Here is a 25518-nt window from a genome sequence, read left to right as displayed (position 1 = left end):
GTTGTCTGGGCTTGTGAGTACCATTATTTGTTTCTATAAAGGAAGCCTTTTACAATTGTTTTTTTTAAATTGTTTTTATTGGCATTTATAAAAACATCAATTACAATCTAACAAAACAATCATCAGGCAATACTCAGGTCATCGGAGCAATAGTGTCATTGTCCATCAACTTCTTATACAGCAGTTATAGGATGTAATGAACACCAGTACATTACAGCATTGTGACAGTGGCTATCATACCATTAAATATGCACGGTCTATACATTGAGTAGGGGTAGTGAGATCTCGCCCCTAGGTGGCAGTAAATTATTATTACCCTGGTAGGTACGTTAGAGGTCGTCTGTGTTCACCGTATTCAGCCAGTGTACAAACGGTTCCCAGATATCTTGAGGGCGGGACCGCCCTGGCAACTGTTCCCAATACGTCTCCAGTTGCGTTTTGCAGTGTGTCACACTAATGATCCAGTTTTTAGTGGTCGGCGCAAATCCGCCCTCCAATGAATGGCCACCTGCTGTTTAGCCATAATTAACAGCATAGCAGTCAATTTCTTCCTTTTGGGTGGTGCTGCAGTGTTGTCGCCTAGCAACGCTGCCAGCAGCGTGCAAGGTAGTTTGTGTCCGGTGATGGCATGTATGTGTTGCAGTGTATGTATCCAGAAATTAGCCACCTGTCGGCAATGCCACGCCACGTGTAAGGTGCCTGTGTGTCCCCACATCTCCAGCAACGATCATCAGGACGCAGTCCCATCCGGTGCAGTTGCACCGGGGTCCGATGAAGGCGGTGTATGAACTTGAAATGGATTAGTCTCAGCCGGTAGTTTGAGGACAGTAGCCGCAACTGAACGCAGATTAACGTCCATTGGTCGTCTGAGATGTCTACCCCTCTATTTGTTGCCCATATCGATCTAGCCTCAGGGGTGTTTAGTGGGGATGTTTGTTGTGTAGTGTTGTATATAGGGTAATCAGCTTGCGACCATGGTCTATCGCAAGCACATTTTCTAATGCAGGTAGTGCTGTGGGGGGGGGGGGTTTGGAAATGTGTCAAATCAACTTCTGCAGGAGGAACGCAACTGATAGTAAAGGAGCATGTCCGCAGCCGAAGGGGGCTCCTGTTCGTACATTTGTTGTAGTGTTAAGAAGAGGTCTGCGGGAAATAGTTCCTTGTCCTTGTGTATCTTAAGCTGCGCCGCTCTCTCCCGTGCTCTACGGTCTCCTAGTGGGGGTATCTGTGGTAGATTCGCCAGTTGCACCGAGGGGGCATAAAGTATATCCAGTCCAGTTCTCTTGCGCAGTCCAGTCCAGGCCCATCGTAGCGCTTCTACTGTGTTCACTTTGTCTCGTGGTCTCCTATATGTTTGAAATATGGCTGTTGCAAGCGGCAGCGGTGCAGCTCTGTCTAATACTACGGCCACATGCGGCTGAAACTGTGTGGGGTGCACCCAGTAGTGAAGGAAGTGCGCCTGTGCGCCGTAGGCGTATAGTGCAAAATCGGGAGTGGCCAGGCCCCCCTGGGATTGGGGTAGGGTGAGTACCTCCCATATCATTCTGGGTTGTCGCCCCGCCCAAACCAGTTTGATCATAAGGGAGCACCATGTTTTGAAAAAGTATGTTGTTAGAGGAATGGTGATGTTAACAAAGAGGTCCAACAGCTTGGGCAGTATGATCATTTTTGCCAGTGCAATGTGGCCCACCACAGAGAGGGGTAGTGTTTTCCAACAGTGTACCAGCTCTGTGATCCAGTCTACCACTCTGCCATAGTTTTCGGACCATTGTTCATTGAGATCACTACTAATCCATATCATCAAATATCGTGTTAGCCCCTTAGTGCAGGCGATCAGGTACTCCGTTTCGAAGGGCCGAGTGCTGGATGTCAAGGGGATGATGACAGATTTACTCCTGTTTATTCGTACCCTTGAGAGTTCTCCGTAACGGATACATTGTTGTGTCATGGGTGCAAGATTGTCTTTAGGGTCTGTCATGTATAGCGTAAAGTCGTCCCCATATAATGATACTGTCAGGCCTCGTGTGTTGAACCCAATGCTGCGGTGGGTGTGATGCTGTTTGATACGTGCTGTTAGTGGCTCAGTCGTGATGGCCAACAGTAGGGGCGATAGGGGGTCACCCTTACCTTGTTCCCCTGGTGATTGCACTGGGTTCGGAGACTAGGCCGGTTACCCTTAAGCACGCTGTTGGCATAGTGTACAGTAGTTTTATCTGTTTGATGAAGATGGGGCTGAGCCCTATTCAATGGAGCAACGGAAAAAGGAAGCTCCATTCCAAGGAATCAAATGCCTTGGTGGCATCAAGCAGGGCCGCGGTAGCCGGTATGTGTGGTGCCAGATAGTGCATTAGGGGGACCAACGTCCGAAGATTGTGGGACGTGGACCTTCCCGGTATAAAACCAGATTGGTCCGATAGTATTATCCAGGTGAGCAATGGTTGCATTCGGGTAGCCAAAAGTTTGGGGAAAATTTTCGCGTCTATATTTATTAGGGAAATTGGGCAATAAGAATTGCAATTAGTGGGATCTTTGTCCGGTTTTAAAACCATTATGATAATGGCTTCTTGCATTGAGGTGGCCAGATAACCAACCTCCATGGCTTCTTGATACTCCGCCGGGAGACGAGGTGCTTGGATATCAGCGTATTCCTTATAACATTTGGCTGTCAGGCCATCCGGCCCAGGGGCCTTTTCTGCTGGGAGACCGCCTATTGTCTGCTTGACATCTTCTACCGTGAAGGGCACCTCCATTTATTCCTGATGGGCATTGTTAAACCACACTAGTGCAATGGAGTCAAAGTAGTCGCGCAACATGTCCTCTGTCGGGTCGGAAGTGGACTTCTATAGTTGTGCGTAAAAACGGCGCATGGTGAATAAAATGTCTGCTGGGGAGCGCACTGTTGCACCATACGTGGTAGTCAATTCTGCGATGAAGGGAGAGCCACTTGGCCTCCGCAGTATATTGGCCAGTGTTTTACCCGGTTTGTCCCCTTCTCCATATCTACGCGCCGCAGCCTGCTTGTGTGTAAATTTGACTTCGCGCTCAGCTTCTTCCTGATGTGACCTGCGCGTGGTGCGTATATTAGCTAAGATGGAGGGTTTTGCTGTTATGCAGTACTGTGCCTCTAGGTCATGCAATTCCTTTTCTATTCTACTCAGACTATTCCGTATATCACTGAGATAGCAATGACCACGGATTAGAACTTTAAACACTTACCTCAAAGCTCCCTCAGTCGCCACCGAACCTATATTGTGTGCAAAGTATTCTTGTATATGCGTGCAAATACTTTCGCAAAAGGATGCGTCTAGTAGGGCATTGGGAGGGAGGCACCATGAGAATAGCTATCGATAAGGTTGTGGGATCTGTAGGGCTAGGGCATCTGGCGCGTGGTCCGATAGTGTTCTCGCGTGGTGGGTGGCTTCCGGTACCCATACCTGTAGGTCTTTAGTCACGACGAGCCAGAAGTCTATTCTGGACCAGGCTTGGCTGTGGTGCGTAATGCTGGTTCCCTCCCACACCACTGGGTGGAGCACTCGCCAGAGGTCAGCTAGATCGTAGTCCTGTATTATATTATGTAGTGTCACTGTCGCTTGCAGGTTTTGGGCCAGTACTGCTCCCTCCCTGTCCATGTGGGACAACAACGTGATATTAAAATTTCCGTCCCAGAGTATTGCAGAGTCTCCCGTGGATTGAATCTTGTGCCATAGGTTGCGAGAAAAAAAGCAGGGTCGTCTATTTTGGGACCATGCACATTTGCTATAATTAATGATCTTTGGTATAGTGTTCCCTGCAGGAGAATAAACCACCCCTCTGGATCTTTTATTAACTGTTGTGTGTGCCAGGGGACCTCTTTCCGAATGAGAGTCGCCACCCCAAGGGAGTAACTTGAGTAACCTGCAGTGTAGACTTTGCTCCAGCGAGCGGCTTATAGTCTTGGGCCATCCGACCCTAGGAGATGAGTCTCCTGCAGGAGGCATATATCTACCCCATGCCTGGCCAGGTAAGATTGCACAAGCTGGGATTTGCAGTGGTCGTTTAGACCTCGCACATTCCAGGTGAGGCAATTGAGTTTAGACAGGCGGCTGTAGCATCAACTTAGGATCTAACTTACGTGTGTCCCTGTCTGCCTTCTCTCCCTGTCTCAACCTTGGCCACCAGTAGAGCCATTGTCGCAATTTATATGCATGCCTGTTCGGTGTGCTAACTGAATGTGGCTGTCTACGATAATGATAATAGAATCCCATGACTGAGCTGCCGTGCAACCAACAACAACAAACATTAACATTCCATACCCAGCCCCCTCCCACACCAACCCCCCCAATCAGGTTGTGTATCCCTTGCTGAACAACACCCTTGGTAAGGGAACCCATTAAACTTAGTGTAGCAGGGAGTAATCCCATAGGGGCGTGGGGTTGCCTGCTTTCTGCCCTGTCACTTTTAGACAGGGTGGCAGAGCGAATATGGGCGGCTCTGGCTTAAATGCGTGATTACCAGTAGGCGTTCCCAGTAATGTAAAGGGTATGTCCCCTAACATTTACATTGTCACTCATTATCACTCATCTGCTTGCTGGAGGCAGGCGAAGTCCCTGTCTCTTGATTTTGTTGTTTCCTGACAGTCTGTTTAGCGTATTTCAAGGCGGCCCTGGCGTCTGTGAAAAACAAGGGCTTCCCTCCGGTGTGGACTCGTAGCCTGGCCGGATACATCATTGCGCATTTCGTGCCGGTCTGTTGCAGTAATTTCTTAGCTGGTATGAATTCTCTTCTTGCCGTCTGTACGGCTTGAGTAAAGTCCGGATACAGCACTAGTCTGTTCCCTTGATATTGAATGTCCCCTTTTTCCCTGGCCACTCTCAGTATAGTGTCTCTGTCTCTGTAATTGAGTAGGCAAGCTAAGATTGGTCTTGAGGAGGCTCCCGGAGCTGGTCTAGGGCCCAGGGTGCGATGTGCTCGTTCCACCAGGAACATCGGGGTGAGTTCTTCCGCACAGAGGTCTCGGAGCATTTCTTTCACGTATCTTTCCATGTTTTGAATGTTGGTTGACTCCGGTATCCTGTGATACGGACGTTGTTCCTTCTGGATCTTGCTTCCAAGTCCTCATTGCGAGGCTTTATTACCTCGAGCACCCTCTCCATACATAGCATGTTACCCTGTGACATTTCCTGTCGATCCTCCGAGTCCAATACTTGCTGTTCTAGTGTGTCTATCCGACTTTCATTCTTGTCTATTCTTTGAGACGGTTGTATGACTAAACAACTACTGCCTAATCCAACACTGCCATAACCACGAAGGCTAACCAACGAGCATTGCTAAACCACTACTATTTAAACAACTACTTCCTGAAGCATGAATATTCTTTAAATTTCTCTTTACCAAATTACGCCACTATGTACTTTTAAATAATCATGTTTTTTATGATTTATTCATAATACTAATTTAATAATAAATACTTTTTTTATATTTATTTTAAAGTGGGGAATCTTTAAAATATCGTACTTTCTAAAATAAAGACATACCTTTCAATACCGGACGAACAGGAAAAAGTCAATTAGTTACACAAGGAGACACAGATATATCAGTCCATCATCTCTTTTTACGAAGCTGGCTGCATTGATCACTCAAATGGTGGCATAACAAACTTGAAAGTTAGTGTTATCAATCCCAGCATGCAAAGTTCACAGCCGATATGTGCACCTTCTTCCAACGTCACTCCTGGCTTTTAACGCACCAGAACTTTGAATGCTGGCATTTTTTGGCACTACCAAAACCGCAAAAAGAAAAGGCCATGTCCCCTAATGCACTGTGCTGTTTCCTAAGAAGGACACGGATGGCCACAGAAATGTATTCCTAGCAGTGATGGACGGCCTGGGAACATCAAGGACTTGGGTAAGTCACGAGGACAATGGAAGTCCTGGCAGTCTGGATCCCTAGACTCAGTCTGATTGCATCATCACTGTGTTTTGTCACCGTCTCCATCCATACTCATAAATACTCTGGACTATGTTATCCATATCACTTAGCGACTGACTAGTAGTGCTGTGTGCCTTATGAATATATTTACTCATTCACTTGCAAATAAATCTCAAGTTGCCACCTGGGAGGTGAATGAATGCATACAAGTATAAAGCCCAAAGTTCACACACAGGCATCTTAGCCCTAATGAAGTCACAGGAAGTGGCAAATAGAAGAAAGGTGAAAAGGAGTACTTATTAAGCAAGCATTAGCACTGCCAATGCGTCACTGATGTCTGTAGACACAATAATTCATTAGACACGCAATTTGACCTTCTGACACAAGACTAATTAGTATCAATATCCTGCGGGGATGAGTGACGTGATGAATCAGCTTCATTGGGAACATTGCTCTGCTTGCCCTAGGTAGGATGGTGGGTGGAACTGCCCGGAAGTAGGATGCATTCTTACATTGCGGAGAAAAACATAACATCTGAAATATTCACAGCAGAGTATTTTACTTAAATCCAGCACAAAGCAGAAATCAACACAAATTAGCCTCTTACTTGGTAATGTAAGCCTTTCAGTGTCCTTGTGTCTTTTCCCGGAAGTAGGATGCACCTTTTACATTGCGGAGACTGTACTGCGGAGATGAGTGACGTGACTGTCTTTGTCGTTGATGAAAGTCGTGGTTTAGGACTTCGTTGTTTGAGATTCGTCGTGGTACTGACTTCGTTGTTAAGGTAAGTGGTTGTTCCAAATTCGTTGTTTAGGATGTTTCCCCTTTGAGACATATGGTCCATTCCCGCTGCCATATTATCCAATTTGGTATCAATTGCTCTCAAGCTGCCTCGTACTTCTCGCATCAGTCTCTGATGTCGTCTTCTTGGTCAGAATCCATTTGTGTCCCAGGGACTACGGTGAGCGAAGCGGCAGCGGGTTCTTGGAGGCGTGTGGACCTTTTTTCAAAGGAGATCTTAGATTGCTTGTTGTCCGCCTTCCCCATGTCGGTGGCTTGTGCTTCCCCTCTTGTAGTTCTGTGGCACTGTGGGTTTGGTGGCATGTCCAGAATGACCTGGTGTGTTGAGTCTGGGGGTCCGGATGGATTGTGTAGTGTCTCTACGCAATACTGCACTTGTAGTGGGTTCTGAAAGGTGTGTTGACCCTTTTTTGTGGTGTGGTGGGTCTTCAAGTTGGGATGAATTATGCTGTGCTCTACTGCAGTACTACACTCACGTGTCCTGCGTATGACTCACTCATTTCGTGGCTAGGACCCATGTGCTCATTCAGCAGGCAGTGGAGTGTTCTGCTTGGTCCACTTTTGATCGTAGCATTGGCTACCTCCTGCCGGGGGCACCCACAATCTTCAACTCCTCTCGCATGGGCCCCAGTTGTGTTTTGGGCCTTCGATTTCCAACAAGATGTCCCCTGTCAAATGGAATCCGGGGGGGCGCGCACTTCTCGTAGCCTGCCCGGTGTTCCCCCCCGGGCTCTCAGTGTGGTCTAGACGGGTTCACTCACCGTTGTGGTCTTTCTAGCCTGCCCTTGGTTTATCGGTGACATCGCATCTTTTCGCACCTGTGTTAGGTCCCCATTCGTTGGTCCGGTACAAGCAGGTCATAGGGGGAGCCAGGACGATAGATTGTGTGGGTTACCCATGTGGGCTCACACTCTGTCTCGCGCCAGGGTCCACGCGTCTCGAGCGCTGCCTTGCTCGTGCCGGTTCTGGGGTCTCTCGATGCGGCGTGGGCTTTCAAGCTCCTATCTCGCCCCCATCGGCCTGGTCTTTGCTGCACACGTCTGTCTGCGCACACACCACGCTTGTCATGCTCGTTGTTTGGCGGGGGGGAGACGCTGCTTAGCGAGATGCACTGTAGGTTGTGTGTGTCCTCTGTCTCACTGCCTCACCAGCGGGGTCCCGGCGTTAGCGAGGCACCATTTTAATGCATGTACCTTTGACGTCTGTCTCTTCAGTCCCTCTGGGGCTGCAGTTCTCCATCTAACTGCTTCCCGAACGGCTTCCCGGACGTGGTCCGTTAGAGCGGTGGCGTCTTTTACAGACCTCGGGAGCTCGCAGCGTAGCACTGTTGCACGACCCGCCGTGGGCCTCCGCTATAGTTTCCCAGCCCGGGATAGGCCACTCCTCCCCAGCACTGGATCTTCAGTCTGCTGCAGGATTTCTTCGCTCGGAGCCTCACAGGCAGCAGCGTGGGGGTAAGTCGCACAGTGTCGCTACTTGTTTGCCTCCGATCGCATGCCAGCCCACGGATATTGTCTTGTCAATACGAAAGAAAATGTGTCGGAATCAATATTTCAATTACTATTATTTGGAAGAAAAACATGAATTAATCTTCCCACAGCAACAACTCCTCATCAATACTTTATATGAATAAATGTCACTAACTCAAAATGTAGTACGTCTTATAGATTGTTTATAGTTCCAGACAATTGAAGCACTACATTTTGAGTTAGTGACGTTTATGGCATGCAGAAACATTGCACCTTCTGCAAACACAATATGCATGCTTTTCAAACCCAATAGGAATGACATCCCTACATGTATATATTACATATATTGTCCTGCAGGTGACTCCATACTACACTCTTTCTCTGTAGAGGTCTGTATTCTGATTTCTGCTGTTAGATATGTTTCTGTAGTCCCGTCAACATTAGCTGTGAGTGTTTTTACAGCTTCTCTTGAAGCTGTCAGCATCCCATATTTTCCTAATATGGTTATATCTCATCTTGTTAAAAAATATCTCCATTTCTTATTCTCCTTACTTCTTCATAGCTACCTAACCAGGAGAAACAACTTGACATTTGTCTTTTATGCCTTCTGTTCCCCCTTGAAAATGACATTTTAATATTCTGTCCGGTCAAGACCTGAAAACGTCCCTCATATTTTACTTCTGACATGCAAGTGTCTACCTATTGTCTCCTCTCTATAACTGAAATAACTCTACTACCTCTTTGTACAAGAAATTATTCTCTGCCTACTCGTAAAATATTTTTTCCCTTTTTTGATGAACCACATACATAACTGACTTAGAGATTATTGTGTTTTGACAGGTGCCTCCATTGTGTCAGAAAAGGAGCTGGATGGATTGTCATGCATAGTGCCCTCCCTGAATGGTGGGTATGCCCCGGCTGGCCTACGAATGTTGGCCATTGCTCTTCAGCAGTGTGTGGACCAGCAGGAAGCCTACAAGGAATTTGTGGTATGTGTGATGGTCACCTCAACGTCCCTAATTTCCAATCATGTTTATGCTTTGGATATATGCGAATAAGCATGGTTAAGACACCTGCACATACCCCTACCACAACTTTCATTTCTTAAATATGTTTGTGTCAACTTCCATGCACTTTACAAACAACACTCACTTGATTGTGACTTAGAAGTGATGAAGTGAAATGCATGTGTCAGAACAGCTAAAAGTGATAGAGAAGACACGGTTCAGCAGAAAATGATCTTGAAGTAATCAAACAGACAAACGTAACCAAAAGGTGACACAGAACTGAAAGCAGAGGAAAATAGACATTAACCCAACAGACCTGGAAATATAAGAAACATCACATGTCCTCTGTAAGTGACCTTCTAGTCACTATGCAGTCATATGTCACCCCAAATGTACTTTAAAGTAATACGTTGGCACATATAACACAAAGGTTCTCTTTACCAGTCTTCCCATAATAACGAGTTTGGGCACAGCGTTGTGTAGTAATTTCGCACATCCTCGATTTTTCTCCACTAGGCAAAGTTCAATAGGCAAAATCTGCATGCTTATGGATTGAGAGAAAATGTGTAGAAATCAGGTGTAGTATTGACCTTTCTGCACTTTATCGTGGATTTACCTTAGGGCAAATTAATGCCCGTAATTGTGGGGAACTTGCAATGATGGCCAAAGTGTCTGGTTAATATCACATGGAATAGATGGTGTGAAGCCAATCAATCAGACAGTGGCCATTACAAAATGCTCTACATGCGATTGAGCAGACCCATATCACCCTAAGTTCCCTTGAAGTGCTAATACGGTTGTAATCAATGAAATGGATAGAAAATTCAAAACTCACAACAACTCAAAATATATCGGCAATAAGTCAGGAACAGAGAAAAGTACTTTTACAAATGATGACACTTGGTGGCATCTTTGCCATAGAAGGAGGAATGTTTGATTCTGTCCACCAGCCCTGTATATTAAAGATTAGATCGAAAAACTCCTTAATTTTTGCTAAATTACTTACCTTCCCAGAAAATTTAACTATTTTCAAGGCTGAACGTTCCCACCAAGTTAACATATGTCTCCTGCAAGATTATGAAAGTTACTGACTTACGTAGAACCCTTCCTCAAATTTGAAAATAGCTTTTTTTCCAACCCTGTGATCCGACCTAATCCCAATGTAGTTTAACTGAGCCATTATAAAGCCTTTCATCCAACATCTTCCCAAAATTCCAAAGATTGGTTAACTGCAAACAAATGACAAAGTTTCCATATCTAGAAGAAGTCTTGGTACAGTGACAAAAACAACTCTTCTATATAGTCTTCAAGCCTAATATCTAAACCAGGGATTTAGCTTACAATCTTGGCAGTGGTTAATGACAACAAATAGACCTGTAAGATAACAATGATGTTTACTGACAATGATGCACGCCTTTCCTCTGGCACATTTCTCTATTTCTGTAATAGAAGAATTTGTTGATACCTTCTGTAAGTATGAAACAAAAGGTGGTAGTAGTGTATAATGGATCGCACCTCAGAGAAAATATGTCTAATCAGACTGGGCTATGGTGAATAATTTCAAATATCATAGTCACTCTCAACAAAAGCAACAATTGGTTGTGGTGCCTCTCAAGATAAAAATAGTACCCTACTACCTTAGGTACTTAAATACACAGGTACTAGCAACAGTCACTGTGTGGTACAATATAACATGATAATACCCCGGCACTCTAACTGTCGGATATCATCTCATGTATGACTTTTATCTGTTAACTACACAAGATTGTGTCACCAATATTTCACAAGCGAACAACAGAGATAGGTTTATGCAAAAAACTTTCCTTTTAATTTAGACAAATATTTTGAAAACATCATAATTTCAGTCAAGACTGTAAAGACCCCTGTTACAGAGAATAAATAGATGGGGAAACTTTTTTGTATAAAAAGAATTCAAAGATATACAGTCCTGATCAAGATGAGCAAGAACAGCCAACACATGTTTCGTCACCTCCAGTGACTTCCTCAAGGCTGTAAAAAAATAACAGAAATTCATACAAGCTATTGGTCTTCATATTTCAATTAGCCTGCATCGCGAAAAAAGTATTCAACCATATTCCTCGAAAAAGGATCTTCTATAGGTATTAATTGAGTCAAGGTCACAAAAATAATCTCCAAAGATAAAAAGCCAGTGCTTAGATGTATAGACTTCCTGTGAACATTAGGAGAGATCATCATTCCTACGAAGGGTTTCAGCAAGTGTGTGCAAACATATTACTGCAGTTTTGAAAATGTTCACATTGGCTTTTTAAAATAAACAAATAAAAGCTACTTATCTACCCCTTTACATTTACAAAGTGCAGCACCTCAGCTGGGCCCGTCCTGCCATCGTTTTGATTTACTTATAGCTTGCAACCACTAATACTGTTGATCCTGCAGCATGAACCTCTACGTATATGCAGGGTCCACACTGTCGGTATTCAAAATCCACATGATTGATCTACAGTCTGTTTATCACTATGGTTGTGTGAGTGCTTCCAAAAGGACCCTGATGATAGCCTTGGTAGGAAAATGCTTTAATATGGACAGAAAATAGGTGGTCAATGGAACTGAAACACTCAGTACCTTCAGTGGGAATCAAGGATTCATCCTTTTTGGCGAACATTCCAAGAGGTTATAAATTGATGTAATGCTTCTATCAACCGTGCTCCACTTGAGAATGACAACAAATATTTTCCCCAGTCTCAACTTTCAATTACTAGTAACATCAGTGACAGCACTGGTGGTCATTGGCCTTGGTGGTCTTTAGCGTTGGCTATACCAGAAGTCCCTACTGAAGTCTACCAGCACTAGCCTTAAAACAACTTTAGTCAGTTCCGAATCAGGCAGCATTCTCACTGATTGTTCTTAGTGAAACTAGCACATCACTCTTGCGCTGAGATGTCTTTATTGTATATATCACTTTGTCCCGCAGTCTTTTTCCCTGCATAGATTCACAACGCGGTCATTAGAACAACTGCGTTGTGATTCCGCCTACCATTACTCTGCAAGTCGGAACAACGACTTGCGGAGGGGGGGGGGGGCGGGGCGCTGGATGTCGGTATAGTATAATTTACTATTCAACTCCAGTCTGTGCGGACACTAGGGAAGGTGATGGATTTTAAATCCAACACCTCCCCCCCTCCGCAAGTTGTTGTTCCGACTTGCGGAGTAATGGTATGCGGAATCACAACGCTGTGTTTGTAACAACCGCGTTGTGATTCCATGCGTGAAAAAAAATTTGGCATGAACGTTGTTTACCGTCTTTATTGGACACCAGTGCCCAAGCATATTGACTTGAAGCCACTCTTTACACTTGCAAGTGTAATTGTCTGAGTGACAAAAAAAATCCTATTTCATTTATTAGGAGCTCTATAGAAATCTAATATCCACAAAAAACTGGTAGTATGAACTTTGGAGGAAAAAAGTTTGACTGGGGAGGCGAAGTCTCACTACAAGCAAAATGGTGTTACCTCCTACTAGAGTAATTGAGACACCTGGAAGATTATTTATTAATCAGGAAGGTTTTAAATACTTGGGGTCTGATCATAACATTTATTTTCTCATGGTTAAGTGTGCCTTACTTTAAATGCAGGAGTAGGTCGCACATGTGTAAGGAGTGAGACACAAATACTGCATAGATGTTAAGTTTTCACTGTGCATATATGACATTTCTTTGTTTTTAGTGTGCCTGTGCGTGACATTTGCCTTCCTTGTGTGTGACACTTTGAGTGACAATATATCACAAGCAGCTGAACAGTAATCCGAAGTTTTGGCTTTGAATTGATCCCTCTTTGTTCTGTGTTTATGATTATAATAGTAGAACTGCAAGCACCAGAATACTATGTAAAAAAGGTGATAGAATGAATCACACAGACCCGAAGCTTTCTGCATACTTTAGCAGCCCATTTTCCACTTTATGGTGTAAACACTTATATCTGTGCATCAATTTAAAAATATATAGTTCAGCAAAGAGCCTCTTCTGGTGTTTTTGCAAAATGTACAATAGCAAGATCTAAATTTTCTGCAAGTGAGGTTTGAATTTTTCAGTAGCGTGCCTGGTTCCTATTCTGAAACTATCCTTCTCAGTTTGTAAGAGAGGGCCAGGTGAGGATGAGCACTGTTGTTTCCTTGCTGCATATTCACAAGCCCCCCTTTCATTTGAATCTGCCAGAGAGGAAGCCCTACACAATCAAAAAAATAGGGACCAGTGTAATTGAACATATGTGACAAGTGTATGCTAGAGTGCATGCTTAGCGAGCTCTCTTTCAGAAAGCCATGATGGATAAGTCTTTATTGACAGCTGGGTTTTGGCAACAAGTTGAGGCATGGTCACACCTACAGTGTTTATCAGTTGTTACCACTTATTATGTAGGTACTGTGCTCAAGGTGATCCCCTTCAGTAAGGATGACAAAAGGTGCAAATGCACTCCAGCTCAGGAGTAATCCCTAGTACGTAGACCCAGAATTGAGGACTGGCTAAGAGGTGTGGTGCCGCAGCTAGGGCGACTGACGCTGGACGCTGGGGATCATAGTTCGATCCCTGGCTCCGGCGGCAGGGGTCTGCCCAGCACCATGCAACTCTGGGCAATAGCTCGCTTAATCTTCCCAATGGCCGCCAGCGCCGAGATACCCCTTCGGGGTGATTCATGCGCTATACAAGTACTGGATTTACATTCCTACCCAATGCTCCACCTTCCTTGGCAATAGGTCTCCAGTACACAGACACACACACACGCCCTGCCATTTATTACAAAGACAGAATCTTCCTCTACTAATGGAGGCAGAACCTTCCTCCCATCTGTCCTGTGTACCTACTCTGCTGTCAGCCTTGAGGACTGTAGTACCACAGTCTTTCTCAGGAGGTGAAGATGGGCTGTTTCCCTCACCTCACAGAGGACAGTGCACTGTCAGGTATGCTGTCTTGCTGTCTGTGTACTGGGAAGACATAAAGGGTGTCCAAAAAGAGAGCGTGGGTGTAAATGATGCTCCCATTGAGGGGTTTCTGTAGCATTGCTGAGATTTCCAAAGTCCTAAGCTCATTATTATTACTATGTCTCAAATCTGACCGAGGGCTGCTGGAGTGGGGTGTCGGGAGAAAGATAAAAAGTAAAGGGAGGGAGCAACAAAGGGTGGAGGGGGCATAGAGATAGAATAGGGACAAGGGAGTAAGAACAAAGAACGGGGAGAAATGTTGTGTGGAGGAGATTGCGGGCAACCAGAGAGGGCAGTTGATAGACAGAGGAGAGTGAGTGTAACAACTGAGGAGAGAGGGGTGACCGATGGGGTCATGGCAGAGGCATAGAAAGGGCATCATGGCCCCTAAAGTAAGCAAGAAGGATGTTCTCTATTTTGTCTGTCGTTTACTATCCTTTCCTGTTGGATATTAAATGAAATAATAATAATAATAATTTCTATTTACAAACCACGAACATATCACCCCCTTAAGGGTTTTAAGGAAGTGAGAGCTGTCTGGGAGATTAAGTGAGCTACTGCCCAGAGTTACATGGTGTTAAGCTGAGCTGCTACCGGTGCTCAAGCCATGATCACTGAGCTCCGGAGTCTGACGCTCTGGCTGCTGCACCACACCTCTCCCCACAAATAGGAATTATTTTATTGTTATTACTTACTTTTTAACATGTGCGATGGCAGTTAGGCAATTGGTGAGCAACTAAGCTGCACAGACCAGGGTAGCACTTCCTCCGAGACTACTACTGTCCACACTGAGGTCCTAGAAGGGACTTCTTTGGCTACCAACTGCACCTGGGCTAGCCTTTTTTTTCCATGGGACCATTATCAGACTGAAAACCAGTGAGGGTTGCCAACTTTCCCAGTCTGAGTCATGTCATACAACTTACCATTCATACTGCAAGCCTCAGACTGCTGTCTCTGTGTCAGCCCAGACATCACCCATTTGTCACTAACACTTTCAGTGCCACAGCTGCGTAATATATGAACTGAGGCCAGATCCGGAACCCCTTGCAAGCATTTCTGAGACTGGACACACAACTCAGATTTAATTGTGTGACAGTTGCAAGGGTTTGCGGTGATGCCGTGAAAATTACCGAATGTGCTAGGCTAAGCCGTGATACACAGCACTTGGGAAGGATGCTGCCGATGATTATGAAGTACATTTCTGTCTGTTACCCTAGAGCTGGGCATCCTGTGACAGAAAAAGCATGCAAAGGTTTTAATGGTCCTGTGGAAAAGAAGATGATCATTGATAGTCTGTAGAGACATGGGTAGGGCATGCCACATTGTTGTCTTAAAAGCAGACTGCCCAATTTGGGGAAGGAATAGAAGGTTGCTGTTGAAGAGAAAAGATGATGACAGGTGATGTATTTCTTGGATCTATCCCTCAGGAAAGAAGGTCACTTATTGTAAATCTCCTGATGGCAGAATTATTCCCACTTAATGGTAGTTTGTTTGGCAATAGGCGGCAGTGCAAGTAAATAAAATAGAAAGGATTCTGTGAGTGACTGTACCCCTAAATATTTACTACAAAACTATCTGTGTACCAAAATATTGATGTCAAAATATCTATTACTTTCTAAACTTAAAATTGAAATCATCAAAATATGCACTACTAAAATATTAAATGTATATCGTGTAGAAAATGTAAAATATCTACTACAATAGGATAATATTTTTAGAACATCTTTAGTATTCACAAAAATATCTACTACAATAACATTTTGTAGATGATAAAACTTTTAGAAATAACGACAACATGAAAATATATTATTGTAATTTAGAAAAGAAACCCACAATTTAGAAACATTTTTAGTTAATATGCATTTAAATTAAACACAGCTATCTCAAAACACATACTCTCAATTAATTTAACTATGTAATAATTTAAATAATATTTAAATAAATACCACATATGTTTTAATTCTTAAATTACATACAAATCTACAAAATAGTAATCAAAATCAAAAATCAAAAAATATAAAGATGTAAAACATAAAAATGATAGTTTTTACATTTATTTATTACTAGCAGCCCGTCCCGACCTTGTCTGGGAGCAATCAGGCTTCAGGGCCCCACGACCACCCCGACATTGTCCGTGGGTCCCCCGGAGTAGCAGCCCGTCCCAACCTTGGCTTCAGGGCCCCCGCCCGCCCCGACATTGTCCGTGGGTCCCCCGGAGCCTTACCTCATCCGCCGCACCTCCCCGCGCTCCTGAGTTCACCGGTCCGCCGCTCCTCGCCGCTCCTCTCCTCCCCGCCTGTCCGCCGCTCCTCCCAGCTCCTCCCAGCCTGTCCGCCGCTCCTCACCGCTCCTCCCCGCCTGCCCGCCGCACCTCCCCGCACTCATGTCCGCCACTCCTCCTCGCGCTCCTGGACGTCGCTCCTCCCCGCGCTCCTGATGTCAGCACGCACGTCGCGGCCGGCGCTACTTTCATGGGACTACTATTTTTTTTCTCGTAAATTTTTTAAATAACGTATATTTTTTAATTTATATAGCCTATGTCCGTCTGCACACCCTGACAATTTCAACGATGTATCAGGTGTGTGGATTGGCGCTGTGGTTCCCGAGTTTACCCACCTCAAAGGTTCAAAGTTCTTCCTTTATAATAGTAGTATAGATTTCCACGCCTGTATTCTTTGAAATCTTGATTCCCCTTCTTCTGTTTTCTACCTCATTTAGTAGGAAATTTGTCTCTATTAGTTAAATAATCACTGCTAATGCCTGTTCCAGACTACAGGCCATAAGTTTGAATCCTACCAAGGCCAACACAACCTTCCATCCTTCCGAGGACAGTCAACTGAGAACCATCAAATCTGTGAAAAGAAGAACTCATTGATAACAGCACTTTAAAATGACAAAATGGTGGTATGGATAGCTAAATAAAAATAAGTTGGCATTATTTTCTCTCCCACAATCTCCTGTAAGGGTTTGAGCAGATTCTCCAAGGGCCCTCAACTCAGTGCCATATATAATAATACTTTGGGAATGAGCGACTGTCACTACCAGTGTGCCCAATATTTTTCAATGGGTGGCCCCATGCAGCCCAAAGACTAATGACGATCTCGATATCGATATGGGAGACTCGGGTGCACCAAATCACATTCTGTAGGGGGGGCAATCATTTTGCACTACGCCACTGGCTTTCCTCTCAGTGTAATTGTGTTGTGGGCTAATCTCCCATCACTGCTCAGTGGTCTGAGAAGATTAGTCCTTCCTGCTCAGTTGCAGCAGGGGGACGAGCAACAGCTGTGACTGCATGTTAGAGTCTGTGGTTTGCAGTATAACCCCCACACACAGAAAAGTGACAGGAAAGAGCGGTAACACCTCTGCTGCTACAGACGGGAGTTATGAAGATCACACAGTGCTATAGTGTACACCTGGACAGTGAATTTCGACCATGAAAATGTTTTCTTCGCCCCGATTGCTGCTGGAAATCAAAATGTCCGGGGAGCAAGTGGGACACAAATGTTCATACATTTAAACATGCGCACAGCTGCCTGAGGGGTACTAATTAATTAGGCCCAGGGCAGAACCAGTTAATTATAATCTGGGTTAATTGAACTATGTGGCGGAGAAGATCATGCCTCAGAGTTGACTTCATTCGATGGCTAGAAAAGGCAAACTATGCATAATGCATCGCATTTTGTGATAGAATTACTTCGTTATTACAATTCTTAACACTGTCTGCGCGTCGGTTTTACTTCATTAATAAAAGTTTAACACCCTGATATAGCAATATTCAAGAGGAAGGTGGCCAGTCAAACTTTATGAGGGGCATTCCAATGCACTGCAACTTGTAGCCACACTTTTAGTCACTGTTGATCGGTGTGAGCTACAAACAAAACATCTTTTAGTTAACATCTTCAGATTATGCAGCAGTTGATGGATAATGTGGCAAATGTGGCAAACGACACGAAAATAGCATGAGTGCAGTGACCATGATTATAAGCACTTGCACAGGAAGAGTCTCCTCAGACCCTCCAAAACGCGAAAAGAGGTGCGCAGAGGGAGGCCAAGCTATGAACCTTACCCGAGTTTTTGAAAAAAAACAGCGAAGCACGTCTTTTCCTAGAAGCAAAACTCATGTGCTCTACTCCCATTCTTGTAGTGTTGGGTCAGGTAAGAGCAATGAGTGGTTAGATGACTGGATCTACAAATCATTAACGTGTCCTACACATTTCTTCTTGCGCCATGAGTACTGCATACATTCAAATGGAGCTCCCGGTCTATGCAGGAATCAACAACATGTCATTAATAATTACGGCGCAGAGGCACAGCACTGATGTCAGCACGCACGTCGTGGCCGGCGCTACTTCCATGGGACTACTTATTTTTTTCTCGTGAATTTTTTAAATAACGTATATTTTTTTAATTTATATAGCCTATGTCCATCTGCACACCCTGACAATTTCAACGATGTATCGGGTGTGTGGATTGGCGCTGTGGTTCCCGAGTTTACCCGCCTCAAAGGTTCAAAGTTCTTCCTTTATAATAGTAGTATAGATGGGGTGAGAATTGCTATTCTTCATCCAGTTAAAATATCATTGGGAAAACTGCTGATATTTTGGGAGTCAAATTTTCTATTCTAACTTGAGTCCAACAAACATTCGGCAAAGCACATATTTTGCAGCGTGTAAGATTTACTATTTTCAATAGAGTCCAAAAAACTTTGGGGTAAGGGCATATATTTGTGAGAGGGTGGTCAGATTTGCAATTCCATTTTCAGTTTTACAAGTATTAGGCAATGTGCATGCAATTGGGTGAGATCAGATTTACTCCTTTAACTCCCTCAGACATTGGAGAATTCTCACATATTTTGTTTAACTCCAGTCTTAATAAGCTGTCAGATTTTCCAGTCTATCATCAGTCCTGCAAACATTAGGGGATGTACTTATAAGTGTATCGCTTGTGTTCTCACTCAGAGGGGACTTGGGCCGGCACTTTGGATTGGACATTCTTTCTCCAGCAGGACTAACCCTGATTACAAATGGCTAGTTCCTGTCTGAGGTGGTATGGTGGGCAAAAAAAGGATAAACCTATTGCGGCCAAGAGTAATTACCAGCATCTGAGATTAGTTGAAGCAATGCAACCATCACTTTTTTATGTTCCTCAGTGCAACGCCCTAAGTGTGGAATGTATGTGCAGATAATGCTCACTGTGCCATAGAACTCGTAGTGCACCCTGCTGATGAGTCCCAAATAGCGTGAAACCAGTATAGGTTTGCTTGTGTTTCTGCTCAGGGGGACCTGGCCTGCCAGTTTGGGCTGAGCTTTTCCTACTGGATCAGGAACAAGGATAATTGTCTGAGTTGACATGGTTAAAAAAACAGATGGACTGAATTGAGACCGAGGGTAATTACCAATCACTGATACTAATTCACATTGTTCTACCATGACTATTTTGTTTTTTTTCAGTACAATTAGTCGAGGTCAGATTTACTACTCATACTCCACTCCCATAATCATTGGGTAACATTCATATATTTGGGGTCATAGGGGCAGATTTACTATTCTAACTCCTGTCCTATAAACATTTAGTAATATTTTTATATTTGGGCTGAGGGATATATTTACTATTCTAAATCCAGTCACAGGAACATTCGGAAGGAGAATATCATTTGGAGGGGGTTAGATTTAATATACTAACTTCAGCCCTACTAACCTTCAGGGATGTATGTATATTTTTTGGTAGGGTACGAGGTGGTCAGAATTACTGAATGTATCAGTGCACATTACATTGGAGAAAGTGCGTATGACTGGTAAAAGAAATATTTTTACTTTTATTTCACTTTAAAAAATAAATATTGCGTATACACAATACTCAAACTAAGAAGGTGAAATAAAATATAGGCAAGTAAAATTAAATGATTCTCAACCTCAAATGCTTATGTATTTTCTAAATAATGTTAATACATATATACAAATATAACTAAATAATTATTATTAATTTATTCAAATCAAAACTATAAAAGAAAATACAAATACGTACTGTAAAATATCACTAACATCCCACATTATGTGCCCTGATTAATCTTCATAATGATAAATTACCATACAAATTCTTCCAAAAATTTTCTTTTTTTAAACGGAAAAATAATGATACTCAATATTGTTTAAATTTGTTTTAAATGGTTCTAATCTGTTAGATTAAATACTACTAATACGTTGTTATCAATCAAATATTTTAAATAAATACATTATAAAAAATAGAAATATATTTACAAAAAAACACAGCCCACCCAATGCCACACTAACTCTTGCAACCCTTAAGAAAATAGACATGTATAGCACTTCGATAAAAGAATTAAACATACAAAGAAAACACAAACAATTACAATAATGATCTTATATTAAAAAATATGGTATTTATTAATGTATATTAAAAGAAATTAATCACCTAAGTCCCCAGAAAACCCCACGAACTGAAATACGTATACTTTGGATCTGAGTGAGTTAGCTGGTTAACAGAAGATTTTAATGGAGATAAGGCTAAAGTGTGAGTCTCATATTACTCCAAGCAAACAAGTATGATTAGAAAGACCAGACATGTATATTTCAAAAGTCCCTCATAAGCAATATAATTGGCACACAAGACCCAAAGATCATGTTGAAGGTGTAGAATAGGCACATTTCCATCATACATGACCTCAAAGTGATAAAACCCACATTTCATTCAGTGACTTAAAAATCATGTAGCAAAAACGTCTCATTCTGAAAGATCATCTTAAAGTGATGAAACAGACATATGATTATCAACCTCATGTGGAACAGACACAGCAGACAAATATCTCGGAGGAAGGACCCTGAAGAGGTAGATAGAACACATATCAACCAACACGCATTTGCAATGCAATAGGTCTCGTATTAGGAAAGTGTGAGCTATTGGTATTGTAAATGACAATTTTTTAAGATGTGTTGGCTTTGAAAATATATAAATTAATAGCATAATTATTCACAAAGCCAATAGCTTACACTTTCCTAATGCGAGTCCTATTGGCTATGGCAATGCTGCATGTTGGTAGCAAGCAAAGACAGTGCTGTTGTGGTGCTGAGTGATGATGTGGTTGGGATGAGTGATGTGGTGGTGCCCCAGGGTAATGTGGTGGTGCCCCAGAGTAATGTGGTGGCACCTCAGAGTAATGTGGTGGTACCCCAGAGTGATGTGGTGGTGCCCCCGAGTGATGTGGTGGTGCCCCCGAGTGATGTGGTGGTGTCCCGAGTGATGTGGTGGTGTCCCTGAGTGATGTGGTGGTGTCCCCGAGTGATGTGGTGGAGGGTGGAGTTGGAGGGTGAACTTGAAGGGTGGAGTTGGAGGGTGGAGTTGGAGGGTGGAGTTGGAGGGTGGAGTTGGAGGGTGAAGTTGGAGGGTGGACGTGGAGGGTGGAGTTGGAGGGTGGAGTTGGAGGTTGGAGTTGGAGGGTGGAGTTGGAGGGTGGAGTTGGAGGGTGGAGTTGGAGGGTGGAGTTGGAGTTGGAGGGTGGAGGGTGGAGTTGTGGAGATGGAGTTGGAGGGTGGAGTTGGAGTTGGAGGGTGGAGTTGGTGGGTGGAGTTGGAGGGTGAACTTGAAGGGTGGAGTTGGAGGGTGGAGTTGAAGGGTGAAGTTGGAGGGTGGACTTGGAGGGTGGAGGGTGGAGTTGGAGGGTGGAGTTGCAGGGTGGAGTTGGAGTTGGAGGGTGGAGTTGAAGAGTGGAGTTGGAGTTGGAGGGAGGGTGGAGTTGGAGGGTGGAGTTGGAGGGTGGAGTTGTGGAGTTGGAGGGTGGAGTTGGAGGGTGGACTTGGAGGGTGGACTTGGAGAATGGACTTGGAGGGGAGGGTGGAGTAGGAGGGTGGAGTTGGAGGGTGGAGTTGGAGGGTGGACTTGGATGATGGACTTGGAGGGGAGGGTGGAGTTGGAGGGTGGAGTTGGAGGTTGGAGTTGGAGGTTGGAGTTGGAGGGTGGAGTTGGAGGGTGGGGGTGGAGTTGGAGTTGGAGGGTGGAGTTGGAGGGTGAAGTTGGAGGTTGGAGTTGGAGGTTGGAGTTGGAGGGTGGAGTTGGAGGGTGGAGTTGGAGGTTGGAGTTGGAGGTTGGAGGGTGGAGTTGGAGTTGGAGGTTGGAGTTGGAGAGTGGAGTTGGAGGGTGGAGTTGGAGGTTGGAGTTGGAGGGTGGAGGGTAAAGTTGGAGGGTGGAGTTGGAGGGTGGAGTTGGAGGGTGGAGGGTGGAGTTGGAGAGTGTAGAATAGGCACATTTCATCATACATGACCTCAAAATGATAAAACCCACATTTCATCAGTGACTGAAAAATCATGTAGCAAGCAAAAACGTCTCATTCTGAAAGATCATCTTAAATTGATGAAACAGACATATGATTATCAACCTCATGTGGAACAGACACAGCAGACAAATATCTCAGAGGAAGGACCCTGAAGAGGTAGATAGAACACATATCAACCAAAAATAAACATAGATGTGGCAAAGTAGACATGTCACCCAGAGGTAACCTGGAAGTCATGAGATTTAAGATTCCTGTGAATGTATGTAGCCTAAAATGGAAAAAGTAATGTATGTGAGATGAAGCAAAATGTTTAATATTTTCATGTGCTTCTCCTGAAGAACAGAGTCTCCTTCATGCATCCCTTTTAAATTATTTCCAGACCTTAGAACATTTGAAGCCTTTGGATGACTGCCAGGTTGGAAAATATCCAGAGAATCGGGAGCGGAACCGATATCGGGACATCCTTCCATGTGAGTGACATAATGAAGTGTCTTTGTTATGTGCTTCTTCAGCCATGCTAATGCTAGAATTAAAGATTGATGCAGCCTCTTTCTTCAGTAGACTTAGAAAAGCTGTGTCTGTGCCGCTATTCCCTCCAACAGGGAGTTTGATTTATTTAGTGGCTGTCCTAGTTGAGCCCCTTTGTTGCATTATGTTCTGTGGACAGCAGTGTACCATCACCATATGATATTCATACCAGGGGTCATCTCCTTTCCCACAAAACAGACTTTGCAGCAATAATGTGCTCTCTGCAGCATCCCTCCTAACTCTCACACAACACACACTACAGCATACCCCTTTTAGCTCATACAACACACATTGCAGCATACCTTGCCACTGAGACAAAATCACACATAGCAGTGTTCCTTTACTCCCTTACACAACACGTATAGCAGTGCTCCTCGCTTCTCTCACACAACTCTCTCTGCAGTCCTACTTCCCCCTCTCATACATGTATACCAATGGTGCTCACCCAGCACTCATAGCACTGTTATTCTTCTAAAGTCTCAATTAACACACACTTCATGTCTCTACCTTGTCACATATCACCCATCCCACCACAGTAATTCTCCTATATAAAAAATACCAGTGACATTTGGCTCTGTAATATAACACCCTTATTAGCTTTCCTCTCATTTGTTATAACACCAACAGCAGTTTCTTGTCTCAATCATGTATTTTTAATATCTGTATTCACCTTTTTATCAGATAATACATTGTTCATCTCCTTTACCATTGAATATTTACAACAATATTCAACTCTTCTATCACATACCTCCCCTAAATGTAGTTAAAAAAAATTGCAGGCTCTATGCTTAGCCCCCAGTCCTTTTGCATGATACCGCTTGGTCTAGTAGGGAAATGCTAGTGTATTACACTGTATATTGATCCTAACTTCCTCGATCCAGGTTTGTGGTGGGTTGTGACAAATATCAACCTACACAAATATTGTAATCATGATTTTGGCTTCTGAAATATAATCATATGTAAGTGTAGATTTACTGCTGTAAACTTCGCAATGTTGATATTTTGGAGTCAATATTATAGTCACAATATATATGTAGTTTGATTCTTGGGTGATATTGTGGAACTATACTTAATATAGGGATCCTATATGATTAAAAAATAACAGGCATTGAGCAGAATAGCACAGCCCTTTCACAATGAATAAGGGGGGACGAAGGGTAGTGCAGGGAATTGCTTACTGAAGTATTAAGCATGTGTGTTTTGGGAAGGGATATAGTCAGAATGCATTCGGTTGCTTGATAGGCTTTTTCAGCTAAACTACCTGTGTGTTACATGGATATTGGAAGCCCCCTTTTCTAATGTTTCGTATTTCTCTTAGGGAGTTATAAAATAATTAAGGCTGAATGGTGGTGCATCCATGTTCCCAAATGCCAGACACTGTAGACGAAGAAATTTGATATTATACCGTATATGTCTTTGTAGTGCTCAGTCGGTTGAATGTAGTAAAATTGCTAATGAATATTTGAATGAATACATGCTTGAAAATTTGATCTTGAAAATATAATTTTGAAATTACCACAAGGTTGAAAACATATGTTTGTAATTGTTCCACTTTACATTCGCAACCCTGCCTGACACCTTAACACTTGCTCACATACTGTCCCTTAAGATGACTGTCTGACCATTACTGCTACCCTGTCGTTTACACAATCTCTCAGCCCAACGCTTTCTCTGACTCATAGACAATGACCCTGACCCTTTCTGTAACTTGATCGTAACAGATTTATAAACCCTCACACCCATCTTTAAGCAGTGCAGTAAATCTATCCCTTACTCAACCCAGGGCCCTTAACACTGCTTCTTTTTAACCACTCCTTCTGTGGCCTGTGCCTGCTGATACCATTCCTGCTAACAAGCCTTTTATCTACAGACGATGGCACCCGAGTTCCCATTGGAGAGGATCGGGCCTACATTAATGCCAGCTATATTCGGCTCCCAGTCGGAACAGAGGAGTTCCAGTACATCTCCACGCAAGGACCCCTGCCATGCACGCAGGATCACTTCTGGCAAATGATTTGGGAGAACCAGTCAGATGTGATCGCCATGATCACCAGAGAGCGGGAGCGCGGGAAAGTCAAATGCCACCGTTACTGGCCCCCAGTGCTGCAGGAACCTATGGAGCTAAGCAGATACTTCCTCACACTGGAGAACTACCAGATCCTGGAATATTTCATTATACGAATTGTCAGGATTATGGAAAAGAAGGTAAGTGGAAGCAGCAACTGTGTCATTTCCCTATTTGCTAAAGTTGGGGAAGCATAAGCTTCTTGAGGTTTGTTATACAACTTTTCTCTTGAGAGAACTGAGTCTTGCTCTGTGCCCAGTTTCTAGAATTAGTTCAGACTAGAGCAGCATGCTTTGCGCAGTCATATAACACCTGTTTTGTGTCCCTTATGTAGGCAAACATGCAGCATGCTCTTTCAATATTGTGTAGTGCTGGACAAGGTTTGTTCAGTACACATTCTGCAGGTCCCAGTAAGGATTCCTCTCTGATTGATCTGTAGAACGAGGTGAAACTCGTCTTGGCCATTGAGATAGGCAAGACTTGCGGAGTGTAGAACAA

The 25518-nt window shown here is 43.7% G+C and overlaps 1 protein-coding gene across 1 annotated transcript in view; it reads left to right on the top strand.

Annotated features, from left to right (window-relative positions):
• Positions 1 to 25518, top strand: part of FRMPD2 (FERM and PDZ domain containing 2) — a 603077-nt gene that overhangs the window by 555766 nt on the left and 21793 nt on the right. The window contains exons 39-41 of the mRNA XM_086921788.1: positions 9018 to 9166; positions 22807 to 22897; positions 24826 to 25160. Of these exons, the coding sequence (XP_086777914.1) occupies positions 9018 to 9166; positions 22807 to 22897; positions 24826 to 25160 (575 nt within the window). The remainder of the gene's footprint in view (positions 1 to 9017; positions 9167 to 22806; positions 22898 to 24825; positions 25161 to 25518) is intronic.

The sequence above is a fragment of the Lissotriton vulgaris genome, chromosome 5 (genome assembly GCF_964263255.1).
Source record: "Lissotriton vulgaris chromosome 5, aLisVul1.2, whole genome shotgun sequence".
Taxonomy (NCBI): Eukaryota; Metazoa; Chordata; class Amphibia; order Caudata; family Salamandridae; genus Lissotriton; species Lissotriton vulgaris.
This window is presented reverse-complemented; position numbering and strand designations above follow the sequence as displayed.